Source organism: Sander vitreus, chromosome 5, assembly GCF_031162955.1.
Source record: "Sander vitreus isolate 19-12246 chromosome 5, sanVit1, whole genome shotgun sequence".
NCBI lineage: Eukaryota > Metazoa > Chordata > Actinopteri > Perciformes > Percidae > Sander > Sander vitreus.
Window position 1 is genome coordinate 32,232,759 of NC_135859.1, and position 21,814 is coordinate 32,254,572.

A 21,814-nucleotide genomic window follows, 5' to 3' on the forward strand; every position below is an offset into this window, starting at 1 on the left:
TAGAAAAAATAGAAGAAAATGAGGAAATTGATAATGCAGATGTTCTGTAGGACAAGCAGCTCCTGAACATGCAAGATGCTGATGCTGATTGGAGCATCAGTGTCTAAGCAACCACTCAAAAGGCTGAAGGCTTTGCAAACAGCCAATCATAAAAGTAGAGCAACACTACAGCAAGAGCAGACGAAAGCTGCTTTTCCACTGCATGGTACAGTTTGACTCGAATCACTCTTTTTTTGGTATTCCATCAGCAAAAGTTTTGAATATTACCTGGCAATTTTTTTTGGTTCCACCTTAGTTGAGGTTCCAAGCGAGCTGAGCCGATACTATAAGGTGGAGTTTAAACACTGCAGACCACTGATTGGTCTGTTGAAAGAATTGTCACTAGTGCAACAGGGTACCTCCTGCACAAACACTGCTATTTTTAAATAGCCACAGTACCGCAATTGTTTCATTCATTTGACCCAGATTTTGAAAAATGGCAGCCCACAAAACTACGCTGTACACTAGGCTGTGCACAACGCCATATGGTTTCCGATGAAAGGATTCAGTGAGTGGCACATTGAAGATAATCCCATGGCAGTTTTATGCAGCTCAATCAGCTGACAATCCCGTCTACACTGAGGGGGTACTATATGCAGTGGAAACAACAAGGGTATTGGTACCAAAAAAGTAAGACGAGTTGAGTCGAGCAGAGCCGTACCATACAGTAGAAACCCTGGTACTGACTGGGCTCACTCTAAAGACCAAAGACTACCCTCCAAATATGGGCTAAAAGCGGAAAACTGCAGCTAAATCTCAGCACCACTAGTACAAATCTAGCAGCCATATATTAGTCAGATTTAGTACTTGTTTGACTTAGCTCACATTTGCAACTGGTTTGCCGTCATTTAGCTACAATCGGCCTGAATTGTGATGCTTCTGTTCAGCATGGCTCTATAAAGTCTTTAGAGATTTCCAATGTTTGCAGTTTGTAGTCACAGTAAATAAATAAATGAAAAAATAGTCAGGATCAATCTTTTGATCCTGTCAATGATTAAAGGTGCTCTAAGCGATGTTGGGTGACAGCACTTCTTGTTGACGTTCAAAGTATATTCAAACAAAAGGAGTGAGGAGATGTTTGCTGTATGTGACAAAAAATGTTGTGGCCTAAAAAACGTGTGACATCGCTTAGAGCAACTTTAAAGCTGCTCATGAACTCTTACAGACGTTTCTGTGATTGAAGTAAAAGGTGTTTCACCTGCAGTGAAACATCTCTTTGAGTTTTTGGTTTGGACTGTAGATTTACATCCACCTGGTTCAACACTTTGTTGGTCTTTGGGAAGAGAGGTTACAGATTATTATCATTATTAAAGCTTTTTAACTATCAGGCACAAAACAACTATTTGGTGTTCATGTAATAACTGTGCTTTTACCCTCACTCTTTTTCATACAAAGTGTATCGTAATGACACAAGGACTATTTACACATCTGAGATTGCTTGTGAATGGATTTATACTTGCATTGTGTAGCAAATATACTCTATGAGACAAACCAATATTAGGAGAGATGAGAGTATTTTTCAGACCAGAAACATTTTCCCTTTTTTGATTTTATACCTCAGATGATCAGATGTCATCTTTATACTCATCAGAAATTAAAAAAAGAAGAAATGTTGACCCTGATAATGTTTTGAATGCCAAGATGAGAAAAAACATTAGCCCAAATACATTTTAAAACACATGCTGTGTCAACATCATATTTAACACATTTCCTTATAAACTGTGGGATTATTTCTATAAGAAATTACGTCCATTACCTCTTCAGTATTTCCCTCCTTTCTCCGCTATCTTTACATTGCCAAAATCAAAAGTTAAATTATCAACATTTTCAAACAAAAGTGCCTGAAGCATGATATGAGCAAGAAGATAAATATAATTTATGTTTGTTTTGTCCTTTGTTTTTCTTTTCTTTTGTTCTTACAATACATACTCCATGTCATTTTATTTTATTCATTTTGTGATGTAGAACGTCCTCGAACGTCCGTGTTGTTGCTCGTTGTGCATTCTCAGTCTGTTTGCTTTGGTCACGGCCTCCTTTGGCATCGCTGTTGCAAAAAAGAAAAGAAAAAAACCGAGAAGTAAAGCTACAGACAATCAGTCTGCATTTTTTGGTATTTCTTGTTTTTGTCCCGGTTTCAAGAAAGAGTTTTCTTTGGAGGGAAACCTGACAGGATTCCCAAAAAGTCTCCAATAAATATCCTCGTCCAAAAAACGTAAAAGTTCGTTAGTCCGACCGCTTCGTCTAAAAGTTCTTCTTCTCTGCTGGAAGAAAAAAAGGATCTTTGGTTTGGTTGAATCAGGATTCTCTCCAACAGGATGTGTTCATACCAAGACGGCTAAATCTGAAAATGCTCTTAATGAAAAACGTCCATTTTCAGGTTGTTTCCCTAAAGATCTCCGTCCACACTGAAACGCCAGGACAATTTCAATAATGTTTCAATACAGACCATTTTATAGTTTTGTCGCTCTCATTAACACATTTTTTGTTTGTACTGTCATACAACCAAACAAGTATATAATAGAGAATACCACAATGAAAATACTCTACAAGTGAAAGTCTTGCATTAACCCTTACTTAAGTAAAGTATCAGCAAAACGTAGTTAAAGTACTTAAAGTTAAAGTATGTATTGTGCAATAAAATGTTCCCTGCATTTTACTGCTGTAGATGTTTAAGGTTGTGCTCATTTTAACCCCTTCATATAGACCCTTTGCACGTAACGTCACGCTCCACTCACGCGAATTATGAACGCCATGACGGACGGCGGAAGAGCTATGCTGTGGATGGACTTCAAGCCAAACGCGTACGTTTTCGTTCGTGTTTGTGTTCTCACATTCACAATCTGCAGAGTAATCCTCACCAACACAATCTGCAGAGTAATCCTCACCAACACAAGCATGTGTATGTATTGCGTTTCTGTTTTAAATGAGTAATAAATAAAATGATCCTCAACCAGCTAGCTAGCTGCCGTGCTAACCAGCTGTTCCTGCTAATAGGTCCAACCCGATGATGACCCACATAACTAGCTAACATTGCTTATTCACTGACCTAGCTACATATCCAAAAAAGAAAGCCGTTCCCTTGATCATTTAACTTAACACACTTAAAAAATATTGGTTAAATTAAAGATGACATGGCACGGAAAATAGCTTCAAAAAGGCCAAAAAAACTAGTTAAATGCAGGTCTGCGGAGATCCTACCTCAGCTAGCTGACGAGCTAGCTGAAGCTATCGCGTCGTAATAACCACCGGTCAAATCTTAACATAGGCTACACAGCGAATATAATCACAGATAAGAAGATGGCTAGATGTTACAATTATGTGTGGTTACTACTGATCATAGACACTCCGTGATTTACTGCATGGATTAACGTGTGATAGATAATTAATGACTGCACTTCCCAGAGTTGGGATGCGTTCAGGCATCCATTAGATAGTTGCATTGGCACACCCAGTGAACAACGGTATGTGTGTAGCCACGACCGACTATGTCCTCTAAAAACATTATATATATTATTTATATATGTTATATAAATCTTTACTTAAGTAAAGAATAGATGTTAACAAAATAAACGCTAGATTGATGTCTTATCTTTGCCATTATGAGGTACCTCCCCCCGCCGTTAGCGTAGCATCGCGTACCTGTAACCCAACCAGCTACAAAGAACTGGTAAAAGCTTTGAGATCAGAACCAGTATATGGGGATACCCCGTTTACCACATGGTACAGATCGTGTGGACTGAAGTCGGGCAGACTCGGTGATTTAATGAGGTCCGTGAAAACGGAGGGAGGAAGAATTAACGGTCAGTATCCAATCCTGCTATCTCCAATTTCTCCAAATACTGCTCTTTGTGAGCACCTACCAGATGCCCTACCTCGACCGATAACGGCACAACAACTTGTTGTTCAATAGAAGAAGCCATAAAGCCATAAATACAGTTTATTTAGTGTTATGTATTTCAAAGTGATTGAAACTATGAAACTTTCCGCTCGTCTACTACTGTTTAGCCTGTGCTTCCGCCGTCCGTCATGGCGTCGTCACGTGGTCGAAGTCACATGTTTGCAAAGGGTCGATACTGTTGGGTAGTTTACTCTACAGCAATGCATCATATTTCATAAGATCATCATATGTTTGTAGCATCGCTGTCCTGTGAGAACCACGTATCTCTAAAAAGTTTTAAAACTTTTCATAGTGTCAGAAAAAAGCCCTGTTTTCAGCTTTGTGACGATGCATTGTCTAGCTGATCCATGAGGCTTTTAAAGACTTTGTTTAGCTTAAGAAGTAAGATCATTTTCTCAACACATAAAGGAACACTTCATCCTTTATGAACAAAACATTTTATCACAAACATTCAACATCAACACATCTGGAGATATGTGGTTTTCACTGGACAGGAAGGGGAGGAAAAACTGTCATCTGAAAAGAATCTAAAGCTGTCAGACAAATGTAGTGGAGTACAAGTACAATATTTACCTCTGAGATGTAGGGGAGTATAAGAATGAAGTAGCAGGGAATGGAAATACTCAAGTAAAGTACAAGTACCTTGAATTTGTTCTTAAGTACAGTACTTGAGAAAAAATACCTAGGTACATTCCACCACTGGTTACTGCTCAGTGAAGTTAATCTCCACATACAGCTGTTTAAATCACAGAAACCACCCACTGTCTAATGGCGTTTTTCCATTACATGGTACCTGCTCGACTCGCCTCGACTCGACACACTGTGCGTCCGTTTTCCATTGCAGATTTTAGTACCGCCTCAGCGTGGCTTGTCGTTATATGCTGGCTCGACGCAAACACCAGCGCACAAGTATAAACATCAGGCCACTTGAGCTTGTTTTACAGTTCTGTGGAGGCTCCACGCAGAGCTTTCGCCGTATACTATGTAAGTGGCCTGATGTTTATACTTGTGCGCTGGTGCGTGCGTTGAGCCGGCCATGTGTGTGTGTACGTAGGCTATGGCGAAAGCTCTGCCTGGAGCCTCCGCAGAACTGTAAAACAAGCGGTGCCGCAGGAAACTGCCGTGACCTAACGCGACACACAGAACGTGGAAGGTGTGTTGTTGTTGCCACAGCCAGAAGACACATTTAGTTTCAAATGAAGCTGGAGGCAGCAAAAAAAAACACAGCTGGCTAAACTATTTAAAAATAGTGGGTTTGTTCAGGACACCCCCGTCTGTCGCTTTCACGTCACCTTTTCGGCTCGCCTCAGCTCGCTTGGAACCTCAACTGAGGTGGTATTAAAAAAATTCCTGTTAGCAGGTACCAGGTACTTTTTTCGTAATGGAAAACCAAAAAAGGCGAGTAGAGTCGAGGCGAGTCGAGCAGGTACCATGTAATGGAAAAGCGCCACAAATGTTGTGAACTCATTAACTATAGGTATTGATCAAGGCCTCCAGTTGTACTGTGAGCTTTCTGGTTTCACTATAGGCATGTTATATTGGAATAAAATCAATTAATCAATGCTAAAATGTTAAAACGATGCAGTTTTTATTCCTGTATACTCGCCTTGGAGCCTACTGTAAAACTATTTATGTTGGTTTAATTTCTGTTTAAAGTCAGCCTGGTGAAGACACTGTCTTCCTGTTGACCTCTTCCTGGGACAGTGACGGCCAAATGGAAGTCTGAGTTGTCATTTTCGGGTGAGAAAAGCCCTGGCTTTGTGTGGACGGAGAGCCAAAACGAAAAGAAAACGAAGCGTTTCCATATTTAGCTGACTTAATGTGGAAGTGGTCTCAGTCAGGACACAGTCGGGAGGGGGGGTTAATCCACCTCAATGGACTCGCTGCTCTCATTCAGGGGTTTACACTCGTTGGGAAGTCGCTGGTGGCGGCTGAGCTGAGTGGCTTGTGTGAAGCTGCGGTCACAACGCTCACACCTGACACAGAAACACACACACACATACACACACACAAAACACATACAGAAAGAGAAACACACAAAAAAGATGGATAGATTAGTTTAAGCATGTAGAAAAGGTCTGAAGGTCTGTTGAAGACAGAGACCTTAAACAGCACAAACACACACAGACACAAGCTTCAGATCTGTCAACACACATGTACGCACGCACGCATGCACGCACACACAAGCTTCAGATCTGTCAACACACATGTACACACGCACACACACACACACACACACACACCTCCAAACACACACCTCCACAAGCTTCAGATCTGTCAACACACATGTACGCGCACACACACACACACACACACACACACACACACACACACACACACACACACACACACACACACAGACCTCCCTGTTAACTCTAATATCCAGTGACAGTATAAAGTGTGTGTGTGTGAGGCCCAGCAGAGCAGCACGCTTTAATTGTTGCCTGATCTTCACAACCTGACTGACAAATTACACACACACACACGGTCCACCTGTCGATAATCTATCTAGTGGGCTGGGGAGGGTATTCCCATCACACACGCACGCACGCACACACACACACACACACACACACACACACACACACACACACACACACACACACACACACACACACACACACACACAGAAGAACAGACAGAAGAACAGACATATCCAGGCCTGATAAAGCCTGTCACTTTCAATAGAAAGAAAGAAGAGAGGGAGCTTTTAGTCGGACCTGGAGGGAGGTTATGGGGCAGTTAAATGTATATAAATGTGTGTGTGTGTGTGTGTGTGTGGTGGGGGGGGTGGTGCCTTCAAAGAGAAAGCTGTGTTGAGGTATTGGACTTAGCAGCCCTGAAACAAGACTAACATGCTGTTAGACAGATAGGAGGAGGGGGAGGGAGGGAGGACGGTGTTCGTTAGATAAGGTAGCAGAGACACATGTTTTGTATTGCAGTCTAGTGTAGACTGAACAATAGAAGCTCTTTCACTTTTACTTGGAGTTTTGCTCATTAAACCTCATAAACACATTATTAATCAACAGTCAGTGTTTATAATTTGGTTAATGTCAACTTTCTGTAGAAAACAGATGTGTAAAGAACGTTAGTTAAGTTTTTTTTTTTTTTTTTAGGAATTTAAGTTTGTCCAAACCATAGACTTTATTAAAGCTAAAGTGCGTAGTTTCTTTCTCCCCCATGAGGAATTCTAAGTAAAGACAACTACACTGTTGTTGCATCCACATGACACAAGCCTCCTGTGATTGCGCGGAACACCTGTGTGGGTGTCCAGGGCCTTTAAAGCCCTTCTAATGAACCAAAACATATTCAGTATACAAACTAGATGTCTAACTATATCTCTTTCAAATAACAAATTTCCAATACAAGTATTTTGAATACATTTTGTACACACAATTTTGGTTTTGCTTCACCAAAATCAGGATGAGATAAACTACAAGATCTTGCCCTTATACAACAGATTTTAGTGAATGTTACAACCTTGCATGAATGCATCTGATCAAAAAGATGAGTATTTTTACATGACAGAAAAGTATTGCAGTTTTTTAGTCAGTGTATTTGAACCTGTGCGTGAGGCATCCTACAGACTTGTAAACAGCAGTATTTATGAAGAAGACTTTTAGCAGATGGATCTTCCATTTCTCATTTTCTAAATTTTCTTACAGTGCAGGAAAAACAAAGCAGACCCCTGACTGAACTGAACTGCTCTGCCCTCAGGGTGGACGTTCCTGCTCTAATTCGTCTGTAAATTTACAAAACCACAACAGCTACTGACATCAAAGCTCCTCTGAAGCTCCTCTGTCATAGCGACTTATCCACCAGGACAGACACTAAGACAGTTCTTCTGCAGAACAAAGAGCGGAGCTGAAAACAAGGCGGCTGCAGTCCGCTGGCTATCGACCAGCCGCCTGTTACCGTTGCCTCCTTCTTCTTTTCTCAGCAGGGAAAAATAACGTTGAGCGGTTTTGTCCTGACAAAATGACAGAGGCAGCTTTAATCACTTTCCCCTCAAGGATCAGTGAAGCTTCAGCTCACCTCTTATCTTAATCTCTTCTATAAAATGGGACAGAATGGGAAGTAAACAAGTACAGATTGTGTTAAGTTACAGATTGATAGGACGGATGGGACCAGAAAGAGGCAAAGAGACAAGTACAAGAAGTCTCCATTAACAGCATTGCTTGAATTTACTGTTGGAGCATCCAGTCAGCAGTTTACACAAAACTCAATCATGAAAAAACACACAAACTTCTACCCAAGAGTTTTTGTGATCAACCTGACATTAGACTTGTTTGAAGGTCAACTGGGTGAATATTTTTGACTTTAATGTGAAAGTGCCGCTCATAGTATTGAATCTTTTGAGACGCAACACCCAACTCTGTAGCGATATACAGCTTTTAGCCTCTTTGAGCTCATAGTTTTGGTTCTCTGGAGTCTCACCAAATGTTCAAATACAAACCCTCTTATAAGCCCACTGTACACTGCCTCCACAGCACCAAGCAGCAGACACATCTACAACTAGCTGTACTGTCACTGCTGGATGTTTGCGGACATACTAGCCTTAAAACGTCATAAAATAATGATAAATATCGGAGCCGTGTTTGATTTGTAGTACACTGCCAAAAACTTGTTAACGAAGCTTTATGAGAACACAGTAATAAAACATACGGCAGCTTGCCAAGAAGTTAGAAAATGTGTCTTCATCTCCCGGTTTTTGTCGCAGCTCCGGGTTGATGTTTAGAAACCCAACTGTGAACTGTGTTAAGTCTCAAAACAATAGTGACATCAGGGGAACATTTGGGATTTGGAGGTGCTGTTGCAAGATACTGATAAACTTTGATCTAAAATAATGTTAAATTATGTTTTGAACAAAATGAGATCTCTCACTGACTTACAGACTTAAAATATAACTGGACAGAGCATAAAAGGTCACAACAGGACCCTGACCTAAGCAAAAGAAAAGCGAAGAAAAAAAACTAAACAGGAACATCTCATTACATGTCTTACTTTTGCTTCCTTCAGTCCCCAGGAGGATACTTAAAGTTGAGACTGAATAGAATACAGTAGAACAATAGAACAGCAGCCGTTTGACAGGCTCCACAGTCCAGTGAGTATCAGTCCTGAAAAGCTGCCGACCACACAGAATCCCTGCCTCCGTCTCCTCAGCGGGGAAAATAAAGTTGAGCATTTTCCTCCTGACAAAGTGACAGTGGCAGCTTTAATCTATTTGCAGCACCGTCCGAAAGGAGATAAGTCCCAGAGGCCATCGATCTGCTAAAGATTTCTGACGCCCGTCCATGATTGTCTTTGTCCCGCTCTGCCTCCACCGAGACTCTGAAGTGCTGATGAAAAGGTTCAGGGGTTTCCTCCGATTGCTTATTAAGAACGCTGATTTGCTTTAACTGGATTTCTCACCGCTGCTTGTCGTTTCACTTTTTACACAGTGATCTCTTTCTCCCTCTCGTTTTCTCACTCATTCTTTTCGCCCTTTCGCTCTCCACATCAATGACAAGTTTGGATTTCTCGGATTGCTTATTAAGGACATTCATTTGTTTCCCCCCTCTTTCCCCTGATACCTATCCTTTAGATTTCCCACAACTCAAACCCCTTATTTAGCTTTCTTCACTTTTATTAATACCTCTTACTCTTTCCCCTCTATCGCCCTCCTGCCCTCTCCCTGAATGCTGACCTCTGGGTCCACAGGGGGAATCTTTATTGTCCACCACCCCCTGACAAGATGACAGCGTGACAACAGCAGCTTTCAGAAACCCCTAATTGCAGTGTGGCCTGCCCTCTAATTATATTAGTCTTCACTGAGTAAAAGAAAATGGAAATGAGCAGTCTCAGTGTGCAGAGATTCATTACCAGGCGGCCAACTGCTGTGATCGAGCTGCTTTTGTATTTACACTGAAAGTTGAGTGCATTTCACTGATGTTCTGACTCACAGTGATTTACAATGAGCAAAACACAAGAACAAGGGGAGATTTTCCTCGATGGCCAACATCATAGGAAGTCAATGAATAAGGAGAGCAAAGGTCAGAGGTCACAGCAGCCATGACAGCAGATGTAACAAAATATTCACATGTCCACTGAGGGATCATCAATCATGGAAAAGAGCTATAAGACGAAACAAGGTTTAGACTTTATAGGGGCCCTAAGCAGACAGAAGTATGGCCCCTACCCTCAACTCGTTTGCATTGCGGAACCAAAATGTCTAGAAAAATAAAGTAGTTTGGTTAAAAGACGGTACATTATTTGTTCAGTTGTAGCATGCAAAGTTGCGGCAAGGTACAATTCCAAGACCTGAACACTGTCTGAGAAAAAAAAATTTTTTTTGAAAGAGATGAACACTATCAATCTGGTGGCCGAGGCGATGCAGAAACATCAGACCCTGCCTGACAAGCACAGGGACTGACCGAGTAAACAACTGCGGTCAAGCTAATCGTCTCTCGCATTTCTATGTTAAAGCCTTGCGTCTCTGTCAAACCCGCTCCTGCTAGAGTTGGAGTGCACCCGTATTCTGACCTTTATGGTAAATGCATTGAAACGGCCCAGGATATGACTATGTCTGCTTTTGAAAATAAGATGTTAACACAAGAGTATATACACAATACATACAGTGGGGAGAACAAGTATTTGATACACTACCGATTTTGCAGGTTTTCCTACTTACAAAGCATGTAGAGGTCTGTAATTTTTATCATAGGTACTCTTCAACTGTGAGAGACGGAATCTAAAATAAAAATCCATAAAATTACATTGTATGAATTTTAAATAATTACTTTGCATTTTATTGCATGACATAAGTATTTGATCAACTACCAACCAGTAAGAATTCCGGCTCTCACAGACCTGTTAGTTTTTCTTTAAGAAGCCCTCCTGTTCTCCACTCATTACCTATATTAACTGCACCTGTTTGAACTTGTTACCTGTATAAAAAACACCTGTCCACACACACAATCAAACAGACTCCAACCTCTCCACAATGGCCAAGACCAGAGAGCTGTGTAAGGACATCAGGGATAAAATTGTAGACCTGCACAAGGCTGGGATGGGCTACAGGACAATAGGCAAGCAGCTTGGTGAGAAGGCAACAACTCTTGGCGCAATTATTAGAAAATGGAAGAAGTTCAAGATGACGGTCAAGCTCCCTCGGTCTGGGGCTCCATGCAAGATCTCACCTCGTGGGGCATCAATGATCATGAGGAAGGTGAGGGATCAGCCCAGAACTACACCGCAGGACCTGGCCAATGACCTGAGGAGAGCTGGGACCACAGTCTCAAAGAAAACCATTAGTAACACACTACGCCGTCATGGATTAAAATCCTGCAGCGCACGCAAGGTCCCCCTGCTCAAGCCAGCACATGTCCAGGCCCGTCTGAAGATTGCCAATGACCATCTGGATGATCCAGAGGAGGAATGGGAGAAGGTCATGTGGTCTGATGAGACAAAAATAGAGCTTTTTGGTCTAAACTCCACTCGCCGTGTTTGGAGAAAGAAGAAGGATGAGTACAACCCCAAGAACACCATCCCAACCGTGAAGCATGGAGGTGGAAACATCATTCTTTGGGGATGCTTTTCTGCAAAGGGGACAGGACGAATGCACCGTATTGAGGGGAGGATGGATGGGGCCATGTATCGCGAGATCTTGGCCAACAACCTCCTTCCCTCAGTAAGAACATTGAAGATGGGTCGTGGCTGGGTCTTCCAGCATGACAACGACCCGAAACACACAGCCAGGGCAACTAAGGAGTGGCTCCGTAAGAAGCATCTCAAGGTCCTGAGTGGCCTAGCCAGTCTCCAGACCTGAACCCAATAGAAAATCTTTGGAGGGAGCTGAAAGTCCGTATTGCCCAGTGACAGCCCCGAAACCTGAAGGATCTGGAGAAGGTCTGTATGGAGGAGTGGGCCAAAATCCCTGCTGCAGTGTGTGCAAACCTGGTCAAGAACTACAGGAAACATATGATCTCTGTAATTGCAAACAAAGGTTTCTGTACCAAATATTAAGTTCTGCTTTTCTGATGTATCAAATTCTTATGTCATGCAATAAAATGCAAATTAATTACTTAAAAATCATACAATGTGATTTTCTGGATTTTTGTTTTAGATTCCGTCACTCACAGTTGAAGTGTACCTATGATAAAAATTACAGACTTCTACATGCTTTGTAAGTGGGAAAACCTGTAAAATCTGCAGTGTATCAAATACTTGTTCTCCCCACTGTATATGGAAATAAGATTAATTAGATTATAATCACAGGAAGTATAAAACGTTACCTGTGTCCCTTATATATTAAGAGATCCTACTAAAGTATGAGGGAAATTAATTTCTTCATTGATTTTAGGTTGCTGGGGGGAAAATCCAGACAATGACTGATACATTTCAATTAAGGACAACTCTGACTACATACACTCAAAAAAACTTTACTTTACTGTGTCAATTTAGATAATTGTCGGACTGACAATTATCTAAATTGACACAAATTTGTACCTTGAAATAGACTTGAGGTGTTAACCCTTACCTAAATGAGTCAGTTCTACAACATAGTTTAAGGTGAGGTTGCGTTGGTTGTATTCAAATCAATCAAAACAAATTACGTGTTTGTTCAATTAAAACATGTTTTAGTTTTTTTTTAGTGACATCCCTAGTAGCTAGGATGCCAGCATGTGACCACTAGGGTGTCAGGAAGCAGTAATGAGGGTGTCAATAGGCGGTTAGGAGGATGTCAGTAGGTGTTAGCTGGGTGTCATATCTAAGTGAAACTGGTTAGCCCAGCTGGAGCCTGCAGCAGGCGGGAGGGAGCAGAGGGTCGGGTGGGTTGGATGGGTGGGGGGTACTCACTGTTACTTACTTGAACGGCTTCTCCCCGGTGTGCGTGCGGATGTGGTTGTTGAGCGTTGTGGCACCAGCGAATGCACGGCCACAGTATCCACATTTGAAAGGTCGGTCGCTCGAGTGCGTCACCACGTGGTTCCTCAAATCTGATGGCTGGGAGAAGGACTGGGAGCAGTGGCCACACTGGTATGGTCTGAGAGAAAGAAAAGAGAGACGGGGGAGAAGATAAGAGTGTGTGTGTGTGTGTGTGTGTGTGTGTGTGTGTAAAATCTCTTTTCTGTTGTTCAGGATTATGCACAATATGAGGTATGCAACAAATAACAATTTTTCTTTGGAACATGACTGAGAACTACTGAAAGTCTTAATCTATATGTGGTATTATGTTGTGAAGTTGGGTCGTTTCAATGGTATGACACGGAAATCACTCATTCATTCCTAGTACTTCGTAGCGATGGTACTTGGTAGATCTTGGTAGAATATTTATTATTATGACTGCTGTGGTTCTATTTCTCCAATTTTTGTCAGTAGTTAGATAGTTAGTTAGTTAGTAGATTCTCTTTGAGTTTTTCACTTTCCAAATCGCGGGTGACAGGATAGCAAGTCTCTTATGTTGTATAGATGTTTAAAGTTCCAGAGACAAACTTGTGATTTTCTGCTTTAAAAGTTGATTTTACAGATAAAAAACGAAATGAATGAATGACACCAGTGGTGGCAGAAGCAATACTAGTGTAAAAATACTCTGTTACAAGTAAAAGTACTAACTAAAATACAATTATCTCAACATTGTACTTAAGTATAGCACTTGAGTAAATTCCACCACTGATGAACACATACAGACACACATAGGCTCATAACATGCAATGCAGACAAATACATATTAAGAATGCAAACAAAGAGACACACAAGCAAACACAGAAAGACAAACATTACAATTACTACTAAAGAAAACACAAAAACACACATAAGGGCACACAAACACACATTAAGACACAGAAACAAATAGAGAGAAATGAGGCAAGTAACCACAATGTAAGGTCTGTAAACACAGATAGCCTACAGATACCCCCCCCCCACACACACACACACACACACACGGCAGGGGGAGTCGGACACTGCTCCGGTAACCATGGCAGCATGACCCTCATCAACAATGCAGGCTGAGATCACGACTGAACCATTTATCACTGTGTGTGTGTGTGTGTGTGTAGTTAGAGACAGTAACAGAACAAGAAAAGAAGATAGAGATAGATATAAAGAGATTTTGTGTGTGTGTGTGTGTGTGTGTGTGTGTGTGTGTGTGTGTGTGTGTGTGTGTGTGTGTTGGGCCCATAGGGAGCTCCCAGTGGGAGTGAATCAGACTGAAATAAACGACCAAACAATAGCTGTGTATCTGCTAATAGAGTGTCCAGCTTTCATACGGCAGCAGATCTAATCTTACACTGTTTCTATTTATTGAGCTGAACACACACACCGTCTGCTGCTAACATTACTTATTTGGTTTTAACTTACAGGACACTTCAAGTATAATCACAGCCTCTCTGCTCATATCTCTGCATCCCCCTCACTGTTTTCCATTATCATTCTTCCAGTTTCATTCCCGTTTACAGAATGTCATTCATTTCATTTTTTTGAAACATCACCATCATCAAAGCAATTTTCTATATTACTGTAAGCAGTAACCACCCATCAATCAGCAGCAGCTGCAGTGTTGCAAAATTAAAAAAAAAAACTAAACTTGTTAAATTACTGTCACACTTTTCCCTAACTAGGTAGATTTGACAACAATTATGGAGCGAAATACAAAATGCAGTAAAAAGTTACCAACAACCTATTAGATAAACTGGAAAAGTAATGCATTAAATCTAATTTCAGTACTTCTTATATTACATTTTTGTGGACTACCATCATCATCACCATCACTACACTTGCCCTTATCTTAATTTTATATAATTAAAAACATGACACAACCGTTGTTTTGCTGTTGAGTTGAAATGATGTCTGGAGTTTTTTCCAATCAACTCGAGGCGTTCAAGGCGCTCCAGCAAAAAACTTGAGGTGCTCAGCAATGCAAAACAGCGAGCAAAATGCTTTACTTTCATAAAAAAAACAATAACAAAAAGCTGCCCCAGGATGCTTAAATGCGCTCTGTATAATGAGGGCTTACATGAGCTTTAATCTTTATCCCTCAAATTCCACAACATTTTATTCAATTTTTTGATTATTTTTTGGGCTTTTCCACCTTTATTTGACAGGACAGCTGCGTGAGAAAGGGGAGAGAGAGGAGGAAGACATGCAGGAAATCGTCACAGGTCAGATTGGAACCCTGGACCTCTGCGTCGAGGCATAAACCTCTAAGTATATGTGCGCCTGCTCTACCCACTGAACCAACCCGGCCACAAACTTTAATTCAGTTTTAACAAAGTCCTGGATGGATGAAGGTAACAAAACATTACGTTTAGGATGTTAAATAATTTGTACATCCCTATGTTCTAATCTCCATATTCCACATGGTGTAGGTAGGAATGTATACTATGTACTGTGCTTATATATCACTTTGAGACATATATACACACATATACATGCCTTTCACTGTACCTTGTTTATTATCACTGTGTTAGTTGTTAAAATGTCTCTGCAGCGGTGAATTCGGGACAAATTCCTGTGTGCTGCCTGTAGTTGCAAATTGAAGCAATTCCTATTCTGAAACCAACAAGACAAAACTCTGACATCAGTACCTTACAAATAGGTAAACACCCCAGAACTAGAATAAAACAAATAGACCAACATCTTCACCTCTCCAATAAATCAAAAACACCTACAGTACCCTGAGAGGATGTAGAACACACACATGCACGCACGAACGCACACACACACACGCACACACGCACACACACACAGACAGGAAAGTAATAAGAGTAAAATAGTGTAATATAAAATCGAAAAATTCTCACTTGCAGTTTTCCACATAAAAGGCGTCTCGCCGTGGGGGTCGGTTCATTTATCAGCCGGCTGGTCTATAAGTTCACGCCTCAGTGGGCCGCACCACTATTTATTAGGTGGGTTTTCTATGAAGAGCTGCATTGATTGTGAATAGTTTAAGTTGATGAATGTGTGGATATTATTTATTAAGGCAGCAGGCCGGGAGATTAATGCCCGGTTATTGTTTATTACAGCGGAGAGAGTAGGAGGAGGAGGTGAAGCACAAACACCCCCATCTCACACACACACACACACACACACACACACACACACACACACACACACTTACAGGTATGTGCATATGCAACTAAAATATTTGCACACACAAGCACATGCAAATATGTTCTTGTGCACAAATGAATACACTTTTGCACACAATCACACATATGCATGAATTACCACACACATAGTTTGGGTATTTATACCATGTTGTAGCTGAGCATGAACCTCATACAATCATCAGCCGAAAATACCCAAATCACCCAAAATACAGCAAAAAGAGGAGCTACAAGTTAAACACAAGACTAATATTTGCATTATTTCTATTGATAATAAAATGTCTGAAAATAGAGGAAAATGCCCATTATAGTTTCCCTGAGCACAAGGCGATGTCTACAATTGTCTTTTGTTGGCCAACCAACAGCCCAAAATCCAAATTTACAATCATATAAAACAGAGAAAAGAAGCACATTATCACACTGTAGAAGCTGCAACAGCTAATGTTTGGCATTAATCCTTGAAAGAAAGATTAATCAATTATCAAAATATTATCACTTATTATCAACTTACCCGCGTTTCTTTTACTGATATTTCAGGAGATCCAGCAACTGTTTATTATTGTGTTGCTAACTCTTTAGGGGTGTGCAAAAGAAAATCAAAATTATTATTTTTTTTAATTGTATGTCTACTGCAATCACATGGGAAAAGTAACTACATTTACATACTGAGAATCGTTTTTGAATCCAAAATCGATTTTGAATCAAATCGTGACCCTAAAAATCAAATCGTGACATTTTCTGAATCGTGCACCCCTACTTCTCTTGTTGTACTTCTATTTTGCAGCTAACTAAGAAGGATCTCTTGGTGGCCGTTAGCATCACACAGTTATTCAGTGTGACGTTGTTACAGTCTGTTGACAGCACACAGACAGCCAAGTATGTTCAGAGTCAACACCACGACAGGCTAAGAAAAACACAAAATAGACGGTTCGATTTGGTTCACAGGCAAACTAATAATACTTGGTTTGGATGGGCGATGAGAGTAGAACTGGCTGCCATGTTGTTCCCACTTAGCCTTGCCTCCCTGTGTGTGTGTGTGTGTGTGTGTGTGTGTGTGTGTGTGTGTGTGTGTGTGTGTGTGAGATCTATTCATTTTCAACACGTCTGTGAAACAGGGTTCAGGACAATAAACCTTGTGTTGCCTTTCAACACAACATATGGTAACAACAACAGAGTCAGTGTCAACGTGTCACAGTGTCTACACCTTTAACACATGAGCTGATGACAGAGACAGAATGTGTGTGTGGGACCCAAAAACTGCATGCCAACAAGCTCCTCACTGGTCAACTATTAAGACTACATGGATATAAAGTTTCTTGGCACACATACATGTTTTTATTTCATCAAAGAGATCAGAGGTCACGGACGTGGTCAGGAGCAATGAAAGCGGGGCAGGACAACGCTTCATATTCTGCAACATTTTAAAACAGAAAACTACACCAACAAGTGGAATACTGTGTCCAACAACTCAATCAGATCATTACACAGGAAGGCAGGCTTCATAATAAAAAGCCTCTATAAATGAAGCCCAAACACAGGAAATATGGGAATAGAGAGGTATGCGTCTTAGCCCCTTAGCCACTGTGATAATCTTTCAACATCGTATTTTGTCTGAAATCTGATTAAATCTTATTCTATTAAAACATGTGGAAAGACAATTATGTTTCAAACACAAATCAACTTGTTAGATGAACTTTGTAGAATCAAGTGTCATTTTCTTAATAAAAGTGATTTGACTGACACACATTTCTGGCTAAGGATAAAGCTGATGTTATTTTTTTCTAATCAACCAAACCAATAAATGCAATAATAATTCCACAAATAGATACCCACAATTGTAATTTATCCTGCTACCAAATATAGTTTGTGCCTGACATAATGTATGACTTTGTGCAACACAACACTGTCATTAAAATCTAATATCTCATTATAACTTCTAAGGTAACAGATACATAATAATTTCTAGATGAAGATAACATTGTCTATTAGGACTCCAAACCTTTGTGAACTGACGTGCCACACAATCCAAAAAAAGGAGTAGAAATGGTTAAAAGAAACTGACTAAAACAGAAAACAAAATAACAACACTGACCACAAAATAACTACAATAACCATTACAGTACAGTAATGTGTTCAGGAGGTAAAAACATATTCTTTTTGGTTTTTGAGCTTCAAAGTTGTTTTTGGATTCGACCTCTGTGACTCAATGAATCTGTGTGTGTGTGTGTGTGTGTGTGTGTGTGTGTGTGTGATTGCAGCATGCAGTGATGCAGAGTGAAGTGTGTTGATTAACCCGTACGTATAGAGTCAGTCTAATCTATATGGAGTTATAACTGCGCTGTGAGGACAACTCGTCTGTCCGCCTATGTATGAAGACATTATTCCCCCCCGAGACCAGTAGCTATAAATCACCGCTCCCGCCTCGTCAATACACAATCAATGGCTCTCTGAATACGCACACTCACACAGAAGACATCCAAGCACAAATAAAATCACTGGTAGACCCCCATACAAACACACCAAACTCCCTTTCCTTCATCTACTTTTCTCTCTGTCTTTTCCACCAAATATCTTTTTGTTTCTTTCTTTCTTTCTTCCTCTCTCTCTCTGACTGTATTGACCAACCTATTAAAGCAGAAAGCTCACATAATGCCCTCTCATCAACCAGTAGTTCTCATCAAATGAGCCTAGAACAAAAACCAAGCAAAAAAGCCAATATCATGTCATCACAGAGATTGCCTTGAGGTGTTTTGGGGATTATGGGTAGTGTAGTTTAGGAGGAAATTAGTAGTCATTAAAGAGAGCTTGTAAACCTTTTCATCCATTGACGTATGACAAAAGAACACAGGACACTTCTTCTATCTTCCACTATCTTACCACTGCTTGTCTTTGTTTTAATGGTCTGAACAGTTGTAATCAACCTCTGCAGTGTTTCCAACTTGTCTACTTAATTTTAACATGTCTGGTTTGGCCCTCTACAAGAAGGGCCAAAGCCGGCTCTACTTCCTGCGGAAACTCTGAGGCTTCAACGCATGCGACAGGATGCTGCAGATGTCTGTGGTGGCCAGCTTCTATGCTGCTATATGCTGGGGGGTGGATCGTGAGGGCGCGAGGCGTTCAACAAGCCAACTGTCCACGACATGCTGGTTGAGACAAGCATCTTCAGCCCAAGACTTATAATAACACAGAGGTGTTCCACCGAGTGGCTCAGGCGGTCATTCCTGCCAAACATTTTAACTCGTCCCCACTCCATCGCAGTCTGGGCATCAGTGGACTGGGATGCTGCTGAGGTCTTTCTGGACTAACAATTACAATCTCCGTACTCTGGCAAAGTGCAATACATCTTTTGTACATAATAACATAAATTTGCCAATGCACAGCAAAATCTGCACACTTTTACTTTAACCCATATTATATTAGTACTTGTGTTTTTGATATTTGAGTCCCTGCATTATTGTTTTCTCTGTGTGGTTTCGTTTGTGTACTGCTGCTGTGACTTTCCATACATCCTACCAGACTTAGGAAAATAAAATGAAAGACAAACATGGATATACAGATTATATCTGCCAGCAGCTTCTCATGCTTTAAACATGTAAGTGCAACAAAGTTAAAACTAAATAAATGGATTCAATTTATCATTATTTTTTTTTAAATAGAACAGAAAGGATGTGAAATTTACCACCAGAACACAGACCTTTGCTTTAACATTTTAAAATCCACTCTTTATGTAGATGCAACACAAAGTAGGTTTTTCATGTTAGTGGCAAACATGACAGATAAAAATAGACTTTAAAGGAATTTCTACAAGCCCGTCCATCACAGTGATGGATCATTATAAGTTACTACTGCGGCTACACGCTGAAAAAAAAAAGAATAAAGAAATTTTTCAACACATCTGTGTCCAGCAGGGACAACACACATCTGTGTTAGTGTTTAATGCAAATATGTCCTCACTGTTGCGTGATAATACATCTTCTAAATGTCAACAGTCTTGTTTTAGCCTGACATGCAAACATTACAATTTTGTTATTGTGAATGTTCTAAGCTCACACAGCAGCCTTCAACTAATGTTGCATTTTAACATCAATAAATCATTTATATTTTGAGACCTCACTTTGATTACTACAAAACAATTATGAGCACCACTAGACCATCATTTTCTTTGGGGTGTGCGACACATTTTTAAGCGTGTAGTTACAGTGCAGTCCTGAAGAAGGTTAGTATTTCATTTAACTTAATGTGGACATAGCCAGAAGGTATTGATGCTATTGATTACCCACAATGCTTCCTCACCTCAAAGCTACCAGTGAGCTGAGCAGATAGCCGAGCAGAGATGTCTTAACTACATATATTTAGATTCCAACTCTCCTATTTTCTAAAATCTAGAGTTAATCCAGTCAGTTAACATGTTTAATATTTTAGCCAACAAGTTTTAATTTATGTGACAGCCATCACTTTTGTAACGGCAAATGTATGTGTGTAAATCAAGCTTAAAATATCATACATGAAAGTAGATCATTAGAGTTGATCACTGAAGGTTAACTGGACTCAACAGACGGCCTTCGGCACCAGCTCATTGACAGGTAATGTCTGTAGAGACACAATGATGAAGGTCAAATTTAGACGTTACTGCTTTTATCTCCTTCAACAAACAAAATGTAACAACAAATAGATAATTAGTGATCATTTAAAGTTAAGTGGCTAATTAGAGTTTAATAGTAATTGTAGAGTTGTACTGTGAGTGTTAATTAGCAGGTCAGATGCCAGTCTGGAGTCCCAAAGGTCTAAGTGGAAAATAGCAACCTCAACACTAAATGTCCTAAAACTGCTGGTATTCTGGAGAAACCTCGTGGCCTCAATGGTTTGCAGCTTTTAATATTTATAGTCCCAGTGGATAAGAGCATAAGATACACCAAACATAAAAATGGTTAAGACAATTCAAACCTCCATTAAGTGAAAATATCACCATAAATTCATTGACGTGTAAATGCTGGACACATCCAAACCAAAAGCTTTTTCACGTTCATATTTGAGGAAGCGTCTTGCCTTGTCAGTTATCTCAGCTTGGGCTTCTTCAGTTATACAGTTAAACATGCTCCATTACTTATGTGAGATTATTGGAGTATTTAGTAATAAAGAATGTTTAACTGTATCACTGGAAAAACTGAAGAACCCAGACCTGAGGCCAAGTCATTGACAAGGCATTGCTAGATGGTAAAAACAAATGTCAAAATGAACATTTAATTCCTCCATAAAGTAAACTCTGTATAATACACACTTTCAATCCGATGTAAACTTTCTGTCCTTTGATATACAAGCGTGATATATTTATATCATGTATGTGGATATATCCATATACAAATAAATGCTTTATTCATAAACAACGTGAACCACCAGAATTAAATCTGAATTGTGAACACTGGAGATCAAAGTGCTTAGCAACAATAGCCCATTTTTAGTAAAGTACTAATGGCTCTTTTAAACACCAGTGCAGTAAACACATCAATCATAAAAGCCGTGGTTATTAATTTCATTCATTGCATTGGTTTATACTGCATTGCTTTGGTAATATGTCAAATCTGTAAGTGGAAACGCCGTCCATTTATGTTCTTATTTGTTTTTCTAATTCATCACTCATCGTCATCACAAAACTTTAACAGTATCCTACATCCCAACAACAGTTTAAAACTGATTCGAAAGCACTTCCAAGGCCTCATTGACATAAACAAACTGCACCTCTGATGATGGATTTTGTTGAAATGACACACGGGGGTGGGGGGGAGAATGA

The 21,814-nt window shown here is 40.2% G+C and overlaps 1 protein-coding gene across 1 annotated transcript in view; it reads right to left on the reverse strand.

Annotated features, from left to right (window-relative positions):
* Positions 1-1,948: 1,948 nt before the first annotated feature.
* The window catches only part of prdm6 (PR domain containing 6), a 109,292-nt gene continuing 89,426 nt past the window's right edge, over positions 1,949-21,814 (reverse strand). The window contains exons 7-8 of the mRNA XM_078251516.1: positions 12,786-12,962; positions 1,949-5,913 (exon numbers count right to left, since the gene is read on the reverse strand). Coding sequence (XP_078107642.1) covers positions 5,799-5,913; positions 12,786-12,962 — 292 coding nt within the window. The 3' untranslated portion in view covers positions 1,949-5,798. The remainder of the gene's footprint in view (positions 5,914-12,785; positions 12,963-21,814) is intronic.